This window comes from Lepidochelys kempii, chromosome 1 (genome assembly GCF_965140265.1).
Source record: "Lepidochelys kempii isolate rLepKem1 chromosome 1, rLepKem1.hap2, whole genome shotgun sequence".
Taxonomy (NCBI): domain Eukaryota; kingdom Metazoa; phylum Chordata; order Testudines; family Cheloniidae; genus Lepidochelys; species Lepidochelys kempii.
The window spans coordinates 244,057,612-244,071,643 of NC_133256.1; the positions used below are offsets into that span (position 1 = coordinate 244,057,612).

Below are 14,032 nucleotides of genomic sequence, written 5' to 3' on the forward strand. Positions count from 1 at the left end.
CCCTTTTCTATTTTTATGCCTGATTTTTGTAGGCAAGTAGTTTTTATGTGAGGTGTAACTTGAGGGTACGCAAGACCAATCAAACTCCTTGAAGGGATACAGAAGTTTGGAGAGGTTGAGTGTCCCTTCCCTACAGTGTCCATATAAGAAAGTGAGGCTACCCCTACTAAATTGGCCACCACTTCCCACTATTTCAATGAGAGTGAAACCAGGCTGACCTTATGGAAATAGCTGTTGTTTTGTGGTTGGGGGACTAGTCAGGAAACCACAAGGAGAAGGAGAATCTGGGGAATAGAGGAGAGTGAGGACACACATGGGGATGGCAGTGGCAGCAGAAGGCTGAGAATAGCTGAATCGGGGTACAGAGTGGGAGACTAGGAGAAAGCATGGTTGGCGTTTGAGGGCTTGTCTACGTGTGAGCAAATTTACCAACATAATTCTGGTAAATTTTACTGTTATAGTTACACCAGTATAATTCCACACTTGGACACTCCCATTCTGGAATAAGAGCGCCTTTGTCTAGTTTACCTTATATTGTTTCCAAAGCAACGTAAACGCAAATGATATAATTAGGATGGTAAATTTCCCCATGTAGACCAGCCCTGAGTGGGGCACAGAGAAGAAAGGGGGGCAGCAGGAGACCGAGGAGGCGTAGGATTCAGGAGCATATTGAGTGGAGATGGGGCAATGTGGGAGCAGGAGAAGATGAGGAGAGGAGGAAATTGGGTGTCCATCTACCATAGGGTCCAGAGAAGAGATTGGAGAGGAGAATGTGGGGTGCAAGAGGGAGCTGAGGTGGTTCAGAGGAACATAAGAGGTAGGAGAAGACTAAACGAGATGGGAAGATGAAAAGGTTTAGGAAGAGACTAATAGGGATGCAGAGGAAAAGAAGGCAACTGTGGGGGAAATATAAAGGGAAAAGGAGGGAAAATATGGGGGCAGGAGACAGAAGTCAGTGGGATAGTGAAGGAAATGGGACAGGAGGAGAGACCAGGGTGGTGATCCAGCAGAGGACCAGAGAGGATAGAATGACAGCTTCTCCACCCCAGGGGTTAGGAGATGGCCCAGAGTGGAAATTCATACACGTTTGTGTGTGTTTCAGGTAAAATTTTGGAAGGGATTTCCAAAAAAATTTTCCCTTTGGTTGTGGGAAGCTTCCCCTTAAAAGGGGAAAAAGCAGATGGCAAACTTTTTTTAAATGTATTTGGCTTAAAAATGGTAGGATTTTTTTTTTAATCTCCCACATTTGAGGTCCCTAACTCATGATAATTTTAATGCTTTGCGTTGGCAATATCACAGTTGCGTTATTTTAACAAGTCTGGTCCCTGCTTGCTTTTTCCTTTAACTAGGTTCTGTAATACATGGACCCTGAAAATATGTAGTGAAATGGTTCTTCCCACAGGTTTGGGGAAACTGCTGGGATTTTGGCCGGGGGGGAGGGGCAAATAATTTTTGCAGAAAAACCAAGAATCTTTGTAGCTTGTAAAGTCCAAATGTAAGACTTTATCTGTAAATTATAATACTAACCTACAGCATCCTATAGTTGTTTAAGCTTTTCTGGTGTCTGCGGTGCTTCTGAGTGCATGTAGACAGTAGGAGTGCTATTTTATAAGCTCCAATAATACAGTGGTCATTATATGGTTAAGCAGATTTAATGGAGACTGTCTTGTCAAAGCAGCTACTTAAGTCTGAAGGGCAAAGTTTTGGCATGCAGCAATATGACTGGTGGCAGCCCTAAAGCTTAGGACCGAAGTGTGTTTCAGTTGCTTGCAGATACTAACGTTTCAAGGATGGTAATAGCATTGAAGCTTGGGTGAATACTACAAAAAATGAGCCGCTAACGGACTATCAAATAAAAGTGATGTACTTCAGTGTTCTGCAAACGTTTGTAAAGATGTCTGCAGCACGTGTGTGTCTTAGTCGTGAAAATGTGTTTGCTGGAAGATTCGCACCACAAATTACTTACTCAATTCCTCTTCTTAATAAAAGATTTACTCTTACAGCCACGTAGTGGAAACAATATCTTGGATGAAATCCTAGCCCCATGAAAGCCAATAACAAAACTCCCATTGACTTCATCGGGCCAGGATTTCACGCCATGTGAATAAGGTGAACAGCTACACAAGTGAATAGTAGAGCTGTTCCAAAATTTTTCCATGGGACGGTTTTCCATTAGAGAATGCCATTTCATCAAAATCAAAATGTTGTATGGAAATGTTGATTTCATTTTTTTTCCCCCTGAGATTGAAATGTTTTGTTTCAAGCCTTTTGTAATGGAGCGTTTCAATTTTTCTGTTTCAGAATGACTCCGTTGCAATTCTTTTCTGGTTTTTAATATATCATATTTTTTAAAAATTGAAATTGGAACAAAATGATCTGGAATAATAATTTTTGGAATTTCAGTATGGAGGGTGGAATTCAGAATTGTGGAATTTCCCATGAAACAGAAAATCCATTTCCTGCACAGCTCTGATGAATACTCTTACTGCAGCTAACCTATTATCTGGAATCCATAGCCTGATTGTCTACATAAAATGTTTGTGCAATAATTTTGATTAACAAAGTCGTGCAAAGAACAGTCAGTTTAAACTATATTGGAAACCAAAAAAAAGGGCTGAATTCATCTGGCAAAAAATAAGAATTAATTCATCCAGCTCTGAAATGTTAATGGTAATTATCAGGGCACTAGTTGTTCAACTGGGTAGGAATCTGGGATGGGGAGTATGGAAGGGTTTGGCAAATACCTAGTAATAATAGAAAGCCATCTGCACAAACAGGAAAACTGTTACATGTTTTGTGTTTGTTCTGCACTGCTCCTGATTTTTACTTCCTGGTAAATCCTTTGGGAATTTTATGTCATTTTGGATTACTTTGTGTTTGGCGGGGGGAAGTTACTAATTAAATGTAGACCTTGAATTATCCTGAACTATTCAGAAAAAGAATCTTATGTTTTTTCAGGAGACAGATGAGGAGAAACGTCACAAAATTGCTGATGAGCTTTTGCATACGGAAAGAGCCTATGTCAGCCGACTTGACCTCTTAGACAAGGTGAATTTTGCTTTAAGAAGTGCTTCATTCTTTTACTTACTTATACTGCAGTTCATGTGAGCTTTATCTGTTTGTAAAAACCACATTAAGGGATTGTGGGTTTTTGCCTTCTGCTAATCCTCTCAACTAAGCAGTCTTTTGCCACAACTACTTCATTTTGTTTTTAAATAATTTTAATGTTTGCAAAACATACTGGTCCCTGATGGACATAGAAACTGAACTCTTGTGTTTAGACCACAGTGTGAGCAATAGAAGTGCAAGCTTCCATACCAGTGGGACAGCCTAGAAAGAGGAGAGGCTAATTTCACCTCTCTGCCCATTCATTTCTTGGCCTTTACTGAAACTACCAACAAGGGTGCCAATGTTTAGTGGTATGTGTTTGATGTAATCACCTGCACACTAAGCCATTGAACAATGTCTCTGGGAGAACTTTGGTGTTTACTGATGTTAGCCAGCTTTCAAACAGTGACCTCGAAGAGAAGCATCCCATCTTAAACCTTCTCTTCTCTATTCTTCCATCACATGATCTGCCTAATTTCTATTAAAGTGAATGGAAGTTACTCATATTCTGTGATGGAAGAATTGAGTGCTTGCACTTTTCACAGCTTCAAACTATATTTGTCATTTCTTAAATGTCAAACTATCTGCAGTTCTCTAATTTTCTTTGAGCCTGACTACTTTCTCATATATATCCACTATACCTAGATATCTCTGATCATGCATTGCTTTGTCAGCTAACAGTGTTTTTCGTCTTCATTTCATGTTGATGTTTCCTTGGTCTAGCACATGAGCTTGTAAATCAAGATCAGGTCTGAAAAGTCCTAATTGCTATATTAAACAGCTGGTAGCTGTCAGACTGCTTAGGCATATCTGTTTTGGCTCTCATGAATATGAGAGAAATGATTAACATAGCTGTCTTACATGAACATGTGTTGAAAATAGACCTTTCTTGCAAATAAGAGCATTGTTTTAGGGGCATAAGAAATCACAGTAAAATATTCAAATTTACTTTTAGTCTCTTTTGACTGACATTGTAGAAGTATTTTCACAATCCCAATTTAAGATGAATTTCTCCATGCAAGTTTTTCCAAAATATCAGGCAAAATTCAGAGAAAAGCTAACGGATTGCACCTAAAACTACCAGCATCATGGGGAAAAAAAGGAGAATGGTGGAGGCTGTGTTTATATCCCTAAATGTAATTAAAATAATACTTATGTAATGTTTATAAGCCCTTCCACGCCTACGTTTCTATGATTCTGTAGGTGATGGGGTTTTTTTAATTCTACTGCTGTAGTACCAAAAGGCACAGATTCAGAATCAGAGCCCTGTTGTGCTAGATGTCTTAAAACACACATGAAGGCACAGCCCCTGTCTCCAAAGCGCTCATTTTCTAAAAGGACAAGGGGATCCAATGTACAAGCAAAGTGCTCAGGGTGATGGCTGCAAAACATCATGCTGAGCTCAGTGTTTTATGAGATACAGTGTGGGGCAGCAAGGGAGCATCAAGGGGATAAATTAACAAGAGGACTTTTCAGCTTGGAAAAGAGGAGACTAAGGGGGGATATGGTAGAGGTCTATAAAATCATGAGTGGTGTGGAGAAAGTGAATAAGGAAAAGTTATTTACTTGTTCCCATAATATAAGAACTAGGGGCCACCAAATGAAATTAATGGGTAGCAGGTTTAAAACCAATAAAGGGAAGTTCTTCACACAATGCACAGTCATCCTGTGGAACTCCTTGCCTGAGGAGATTGTGAAGGCTAGGACTATAACAGGGTTTAAAAGAGAACTGGATAAATTCATGGAGGTTCAGGCCATTAATGGCTATTAGCCAGGATGGGCAAGGAATGGTGTCCCTAGCCTCTGTTTGTCAGAGAGTGGAGATGGATGGCAGGAGAGAGATAACTTGATAATTACCTGTTCGGTTCACTCCCTCTGGGGCACCTGGCATTGGCCACTGTCGGTAAACAGGATACTGGGCTGGATGGACCTTTGGTCTGACCCAATATGGCCATTCTTATGTTCTTAAGAATATGGAAGTGGGAAGGGAAAGGGGATTATGAGGGAGAAGCAAAGAAAAGAAGATAGGATGGAGGACTGGAAAAGAGGCCAGAAAGAAAGGCCAGTCAGCTGATAGAAAGAATGCCTGTAGTCCAAACTGAAAGAAAGCAAAGTGTGATGACATCACTTGCACCCAATGTGTTCTGGAAGTGCCTTATTCCCCAGGGCTTCACTGCTGCTCTGGCTCCTGGAGGGCACATTGGGGTGAGGAGTTCCACTGATATCTGAAGGAGGTGAGGGGAAGTGGGGGGACAATACTTCAGTAATTTTGGATGCTCCCACAGTTTAGCAACAGCAGTAACCATCTTGAAATGCTTGGGGGGGGGGCGCGTTTGTCTGCTGTGTACCACTTAAAGATAACAGAAATGCACATTGGCCTGTTAACTTTTAAGTCCTTCTCCTCTGTTGCAGGTATTCTATGGCAGATTATTGGAGGAAGCTAACAGGGGTTCATTTCCAGCTGAGGTGGTCAATAAAATCTTTTCTAATATTTCATCGATCAATGCCTTCCACAGTAAATTCTTGCTTCCGGAGCTTGAGAAAAGAATGCAAGAATGGTAAGAATTGTTTTGAAAGATACTAAGCCTTTTAATAATGGGTCTGAGCTAGCATAGAAATTGTTACATGACAGAGACAGAGGACACTTTTACCGTTAAAATGCTCCAGGGAAGTTCTGCTGCTGGGAAAAAGTGTCTGCTGCTCTACTGTTCATCAGGGTTTCATTTAATAGAGGAATTAAGCATGTCCTTAGCTTAAGCACACGCATTGTCTCAGTGAAGTCAGTGGGATTACTCACATGTAAAATCTTTAGTTGAATGGGAGCAGTAGCCCTTTAAGATTACATGCTACCCGATGAGTCTGTTGCCTGAAATACAGGAATTGGTGCAAATGAATGTTTATACAGTTATTGTGCAAGAACCTGATGCATTAATTTTTATAGTTGCTTTCTACGCTATAATAAAGTAGAATTCCTTTTATTATTACATGTTTTAACTTTATCATTTAGTAATTAACACCTGGTTCTGAATTATTTTTAGGATGATGTTGTCATGGCATTTTTTCAAAGGAAAGTCATGTTAAAAGAGCAAGCCAGGGTGGTATATGTGTTAAAATATTGTGTAATGGGCATTTTGTACTCTGGATAAGCTTTTTATTTTCCCTCCTTAGTGCAAATAACTAGAAGTGTGCTGTGCTGTAATAACACTAGACATAGCGGTTGTCAGCACACACTCAAATTATTTAATCCAACCTAATTCTTCAAAAAAAGTAACATTTTCTATAAAGCAAGGAAATATCAGAATTAGATAACACCTAAACAGCATAAAATAAAGTAATGCTTAACATTAAGCTTGCATTCCGTACAATATTAAATACTTTATTATAATGGTGTATATGAGAAATTCATCTTTTTGGATTCATCAAATAAAAAAATCTGATACTAAATGTGAACCCAAATATTAAACTGCTCAATTTTGGGGGAGGGGAAGTACGCTTTACTTCAGTAATGCTTTAAAAGCTATAGCATACATAAACTACATTCTGCCTTAGAGAAAGAGCACAAATTATAGGAGACAGACTGTACTATGTGTCATATTAGTAAAATACTGTGACAGGATCCCGGAGTACAACCTGGAACTGTGGGACAACTGTTCCCCCTTAACTCTCCAACCTGGGCTGTCTCTCACAAAGCTATGCCAGTGACAAACAGCAAACCCTTCTAGGCACTGTGATCACTTAGCCATCATCATGTGGAGCCCCACACACAGCAAAATTGCATGAATGCTCCCAGAGCCACTCATGAATAAGGCTATGATTTAGTCACGCGTTTTTTAGTAAAAGTCACGTACAGGTCAGGAGCAATAAACAGAACTGGCTATGACTTTTATGAAAAATACCTCTAACTAAATCTTAGGTGCTAAGGAACATGGGGTGGGGGGAGGGCACTCCAGCATGTGGGGAAGGTGCTCCGGCAGTTGCTGCTGCTCCTGGGGACAGGTGGACAGCCCGGAGCCTCGCTGCTGCTCCTCTGGGTTGGGGATGGCCCGGGGCACCCCTGCTGCCACTACTGCTCCTCCAGGTGGGGGGGTGGCCCAGAGCTAGCAGGCACAGCTGAGGGTATAGCCTGAGGTAGAGTTTCATTGCAGCCTGGTCCGGCAACCTGCCTGCTTTGCCGTGAGAATGCAGGCTAATCAAGCCCAGGTTCTGTTAGGCCTCCAGTGCTAACCCACAATTCTATCTAGGCTGTGATTTCTTGTCTACCTGCTTCCTTCCTTCTGCACTGAGGTCACCTACACTGGCTCAGTACTTTAACCCCACATTTTCTCACTCCATTTTTGCTGTGCTTCCAAAGAATTTGAGCAGCGCTAGTTCATGAACGTGTGCTAAGAATCACTTTATGGCTCGCAGACTGAATTCCTTAGTGATGATCTCATTAGAAGTTCTTGATGCCGAATGCTGTTTGGTTTTGTGTACAAAACAGTCCGCATTAATGAGGAGCTCCGCTTGGAAGTTACTTAGATAAAGTGTTCTTATGTCGCTGACACAGGCAGCAGCTCCATGCTAAGTGAGAGAGAGCATCCTGCAAACAAATTCACGGAAGAGCCCAGGTTAATTCATACTAAGAACCATGGGATATCCCACCAGAAATCCCATCCCAGTTCACTGACTAGTGCAGCACCACTGGGGATACTATTGCACAAGGAGGACTTTGCAGTGGGGATGCACCAGGGTAGGTTAGTCTGGGCTAACTCTGCAGTGAAGCCATATACCCTAAATGGCACTAGAATTATAAGCTCTACGGACTTTGCTGGGTTGTGTTTGGTGGATTAACTAAGACTGTTTTGAACAAAAGGCAGTGAGAACCTGTTTATATTACAGCAGGCATTTAATCATGGGTAAATGGTGTTCCAGTTGGTCATGACATCTTGAGACTAGGGTTGTTGAATAATCTCAGCTAACTTACGCAATTAACTCAAAAAAATTAATCGTGATTAAAAAAATTAATCTCGATTAATTGCACAGTTAAACAATAGAATACCAATTGAAATGTATTAAATATTTTGGATGTTTTTCTACATTTTCAAATATATTGATTTCTATTATAACACAGAATACAAAGTGTACAGTGCTCACTTTATATAATTTTTTATTACAAATGTTTGCACTGTAAAAATGATAAACAAAAGAAATAGTATTTTTTAATTCACCTCATACAAATACTGTAGTGCAATCTCTTTATTGTGAAAGTGTAACTTACAAATGTAGATTTTGTTGTTGTTACATAACTGCACTCAAAAACAAAACAATGTAAAGCACTAGAGACTACAAGTCCACTCAGTCCTACTTCTTGTTCAGCCAATCGCTAAGACAAACAAATTTGTTTACATTTACGGGAGAGAATGCTGCCTGCTTCTTATTTACAATGTCACCTGAAAGAGGCATTTGCATGGCACTTTTATAGCTGGCATTTCAAGGTATTTACGTGCCAGATATGCTGAACATTTGTATGCCCCTTCATGCTTCGGCCACCATTCCAGAGGACATGCTGATGATGCTCTTCAAAAACAAAAAATATGTTAATTAAATGTGTGACTGAACTCCTGGGGGGAGAATGGTATGTCTCCAGCTCTATGTTTCACCCACATTCTGCCATGTATATCGTGTTCTAGCAGTCTTGGATGATGACCCAAGCACATCTTCGTTTTAAGAACACTTTCACTGCAGATTTGACAAAATGCAAAGAAGGCACCAATGTGAGATTTCTAAAAATAGCTCTAGCACTCGACCCAAGTTTTAAGCCTCTGAAGTGCTGTTCCGAGTCTGAGAGGGACGAGGTGTGGAGCATGCTTTCAGAAGTATTGAAAGAGCAACAATCAGATGCAGAAACTACGGAACCTGAACTACCAAAAAAGAAAATCAACCTTCTGCTGGTGTCATCTGTCTCAGATGATCAAAATGAACACGCAACGGTCCGCTCTGCTTTGGATAGCTGTTGAGCAGAACCTGTCATCAGCATGGACACATGTCCTCTGGAATGGTGGTTGAAGCATGAAGGGACATGTGAATCTTTAGTGTATCTGGCACGTAAATATCTTGCAACGCCGGTGTCAAGGTTCCTTCCCCACTCTGAACTCTAGGGTACAGATGTGGGGACCTGCATGAAAAACCCCCTAAGCTTATTTTTACCAGCTTAGGTTAAAACTTTCCCAAGGTACAAACTATTTTACCTTTTGCCCCAGAACTTTATTGCTGCCACAACCAAGCGTCTAACAAATATATAACAGGGAAAGAGCCCGCGTGGAAACGTCTTCCCACGCAAAATCCTTCCAAACCCTACACCCCCTTTCCTGGGGAAGGCAGGATAAAAATCCTCACCAATTTGCATAGGTGAACACAGACCCAAACCCTTGGATCTTAAGAACAATGAAAAAGCAATCAGGTTCTTAAAAGAAGAATTTTAATTGAAGAAAAAGTAAAAGAATCACCTCTGTAAAATCAGGATGGTAAATACCTTACAGGCTAATCAGATTCAAAACATAGAGAATTGCTCTAGGCAAAACCTTAAGTTACAAAAAGACACAAAAACAAGAATATACATTCCATTCAGCACAACTTATTTTATCAGCCATTTAAACAAAACAGAATCTAACGCTTATCTAACTAGATTGCTTATTAGCCCTTTACAGGAGTTCTGACCTGCATTCCTTTTCTGTTCCCAGCAAAAGCAACACACAGACCGAGAGAGCCTTTGTTTCTCCCCGCCTCCAGCTTTGAGAGTATCTTGTCTCCTCATTGGTCATTTTGGTCAGGTGCCAGCGAGGTTATCCTAGCTTCTTAACCCTTTACAGGTGAAAGGGCTTTTCCTCTGGCCGGGGGGGTGGGGGGGATTTAAAGGTGTTTACCCTTCCCTTTATATTTATGACAGCCGACTACAACAGTGCCATGCAAACACCTGTTCTCACTTTCAGGTGACATTGTAAACAAGAAGCGGGCAGCATTATCTCCTGCAAATTGTAACCAAACTTGTTTGTCTGAGTGATTAGCTGAAGTAGGACTGAGTGGAATTGTAGGCTCTAAAGTTTTACGTTGTGCTCTTAGCCCACTGAAAATGGGTATGGGTGAAAATGGGTATGGCTTTGAGTCTATGGTAAATGGATAGCATTGTCACGAGTAATCAAGCATTTTCAAACAGGGGCATATATTGCGGATAACGTTATGGTTTGGGAACTGGTAACAAGGTTCCGGTAGTTTTGATGAGCCAGCCAACGCACAAATTGTTTGAATCGTTTATGGATTGGTTATCTACAGCCATCAGTTCACCGATGGCACTATGCGTTCTGTCATCAGAAGATTCTTCTTTCCAAGCTGCCTCTGCGCTGCATGTTCTTCCAGAGTACTTTGTGCTGTGCCTTACGGATAAGCCCCTGCATTTTCCATTTAAACTGATTTTTACCACACACACAAATCCTGTGTTTTACAAAAAGTATTATTCACTTCCCCCCTGCCCCAATTTTCACTGTACTTTTATATATTCAAGTATATAAAAAAATAACTTGTTTTATTAGGAAAATACAATACATTGCGAGAGATTTAGATATTACAATAATACATTAATCTGTGTGTATATGCCACGCTTCCTGTTGGAGTAAGGCTATGTATTAATCTAGAAGATACACACAATAAACAGACATGCACGCAAGCTCTGAAGTACGTGCACATCTGAACGTACTGATGAATCTCACACCCACCATGTACATTTTTCAAGCTGTTAGAAGGTAACAGTTTAAAGATCTGACACACTAAACGGGACAAAAATGAAAATCTGTATCAGAATACATTTCAGAACACAAGGGAAGTATTCACAAGTTAAAAAAAACAAAAACAGGAGAAAAGGATGAAGTTGAGTGTATGCGCTGCTAATGGTGTGGCCCAATTATTAAATGTAAATATTTGTAGCCTAATAGTTCTAAGTCTACAATAGTAAACTTTATTCAAATGGAATTTTATTTGGGGATCAGAGTTGTATTGTTTTCTTAAACTCAGAGTTGGCATTGTGTTTTGAGTTCTGTTCTAGTTCTGCAGCAAACCACATTGAATTCCATTAATCTGCTGTACTTTTTCCCCTTTTCTTCCATCCACCCTCCCCCGCCCAATATTTACCCAGAAAAATTAGTAATTTTTTTCCACCAATTTTCACCTTTTGTTTGTGTTGTAATAAATACCAATACATTCCTGGGAAACATTAAATAAAATAAAAAATGAAAACGAAGGGCCCTACTTATGGAGGGGTTCTGAAGTCATAGTAGACTTTTATTCTTGCCAAGACTTAATGTGCTTGACTTTTTTGGACATCTCTGATATGGCCTACTGCCCAAGCTTGTAAAAATTGGACACCTTCAGGTCTGGCATTAGAGACAGCCTTGAAAATTTAGTTTCTCTGGAGGGAAAGTGAAATCAGACCACCTTCGGTAAACTAGCAGCTATAGATAAGTAGCCCATTTCATTTGTAGGGTATTTCTTGTTTGGCTCATTAAACTATTGGAACCTTGCTGCAAACTCTGTATGTTTGTGAAAAGGTCAGCACGAAGTGATTTTTCAAATTTTGAAAAGCTGCTAAATGCTACTTGTTTACTGTGCACCTAAAGCAACATGACATTCTTTACTACTTTAAGCTTCTAAGTGACTTAATTTTTTTTTTCAAAGTATGAAATTTATCATAATTAACTTAAAGCTGTCTGATTTTTTTCAATAGTTTCTAGCAATACTGGAATCTTCTCAGTTCTGCATTAATTGGCCTCCTGAGTTTTCACCTCCAGCTGAGAAGTGCAGTGTTGTATAACTTACAATGGCAGCTCAGAGAAATGCCATTCACTAAATGGAAATAATGAAAGAAGAATTAATATTTTATATAGTGCTTTATTCCTTACTTAAGGCCTTTATACATGATCAAGATAGGACATAAAGATTGTTTTCACTTTTGCAGGTCTCCTTTGAAGGTCAGACTAGGATCCTTTATGTAGTAAAGGATCCTTGGAGGATTCATTACTTTAGATTTTTTAAATAATATTTTTCCCTCATTCTGTCAGCTAGTTAATACCTTGTCGGCTTTTACTTATTTGCTGTGAAGTTGAGATTCAATCCTCTTGCTCTGCAGGACTGGGACCCCCAGAATTGGAGATATTCTGCAGAAGTTAGCTCCTTTCCTCAAGATGTATGGAGAGTATGTGAAAAACTTTGATAATGCAATGGAACTGGTGAAAACGTGGACTGAGCGGTCACCTCTATTCAAATCCATTATTCAGGACATTCAGGTAATGTAGGAGACTATTTCTTGAAAAGCTACAAAGTAGTGTGTATGTGTCATTTTCTATATTTCTGAAAGACCGTTTTAAATCATTAAATATCCAGTCCCTTAGAAAGACAAGGTAGGTAAGGTAATAATATCTTTTATTGGAAACTTTTATTCTTTTATTAAATCTTTTATTTATCTTTTATTCTGTTGGTGGAAGGAACAAACTTTCAAGCTACACAGAGCTCTTCCTCAGGTCTGGAGAAGGTAACCAGAGCGTCTGAGCTAAATACAAGGTGGGACAAGTCTAAGGGGTTCACACACACAGTAGGAGACAACTTCCCACTTCATTTTAAGTAAAGGGTGAGCAGGCAGTAGGGTGTTTTACAAATTGGTTTTATGGCTCATTACAACAGTCTGTGTTAAGTCCATGGTTTTCAGTGTCCAACAGAGTTATGAATTTAAGTTCCCAGGCTTGTCTTTTGAAAGCAGTTGTGTAGGTTTCCTATGAGGATGAGCAATGAGAGGTCAGATATGGAGTGATTGCTTTGCTTTGTGAAAAATATACACCCATGGGTGATAGGTTATTTTTTGTCTGTTATCATTTTTCTATGCGAGTTTGTTTGAGAATATAGTGATTGTCTGGTTTCACCCATGTAGTTGTTGTTGGAGTCTTTGATGCACTGGATGAGGTATACCAATGTTGCGATGGGTATGTATAGGAACCATGGATTTTGAAAAGTGTGTTGGGGGGGCTATTGATCATTTTAGCAGTGGAGTTATGTCTGCAGGTTTTGCATCTGTTGTTCTCACAGAGTCTGGTGCTGCTTTGAATTGATGTTTCCTGGTCTATGGGAAGCTTGCTTCTGATGATGAGCTTGGATAGGCTGGAGGATTGTTTGAAGCCCAGAAGAGAGGGTTGGGAAAGATTTCTTTCAGGATGTGGTTTCCATCAAGTATGCATTGTAATTGTTTGATACCCCTTATGAGTTCCAGTGGGGAGCGTTAGGTGACAAATAGGGCTATGCAGTCAGGGGGATTTTTGTTTTTGTAATGAAACAGATTCTCACGGGGTATTTGGGTGGACCATTCCATAACACAATCTATTTTTCTGGTCCCTTAGAAGCAAGTCAGGGTTCCATTTTGTCCATTTAATTTTGTCCTAGTTTTCCTTTTCCTTCCCATATCCTTCCTCTCCAGTGAAACGCATCATCGATCAAAGCATAAATGTTAAAACACGAGGACCAATGAATTTGCTTTGTCAGTCAAAGATACTAAAAAGTAAATAACATTTTTTTTTTACAATTACATACTTGCCCATCTCTAAATTCCTAACTTGTCATGTTGGCTGACATGACCTGCAGTTTTCCAAAACACCTGAGTTAGGAAGTACGTTTACAATCCTAAAAATTGAGTAATTGAAGGGTATAGAAGCAGTCAGTCATGGAAATGTATCTCTTTGGAAAAGTCTGTAACTTCACCTCTCCAAGGGCCCCTTCTTGATTTTTCTGTTAATTATGGATATCATTTCCAGCCTACAGACCAACCAACTAGAAGTTTAGGAAAGGAATAAGACATTCCTGCAGTGTGGTGCAATTTAAGCAGAATGTGTGGCCCTCAATAAGGGACTTCTTT

The 14,032-nt window shown here is 39.9% G+C and overlaps 1 protein-coding gene across 5 annotated transcripts in view; it reads left to right on the forward strand.

The window, feature by feature from the left end:
• The window catches only part of FGD4 (FYVE, RhoGEF and PH domain containing 4), a 186,309-nt gene that overhangs the window by 153,919 nt on the left and 18,358 nt on the right, over positions 1 to 14,032 (forward strand). For 3 of the 5 annotated variants that reach the window (XM_073321777.1, XM_073321787.1, XM_073321796.1), the window contains 3 exons: positions 2,959 to 3,048; positions 5,521 to 5,666; positions 12,263 to 12,419. In XM_073321777.1, the coding sequence (XP_073177878.1) occupies positions 2,959 to 3,048; positions 5,521 to 5,666; positions 12,263 to 12,419 (393 nt within the window). The other 2 variants (XM_073321811.1, XM_073321805.1) reach the window with 2 other exon arrangements.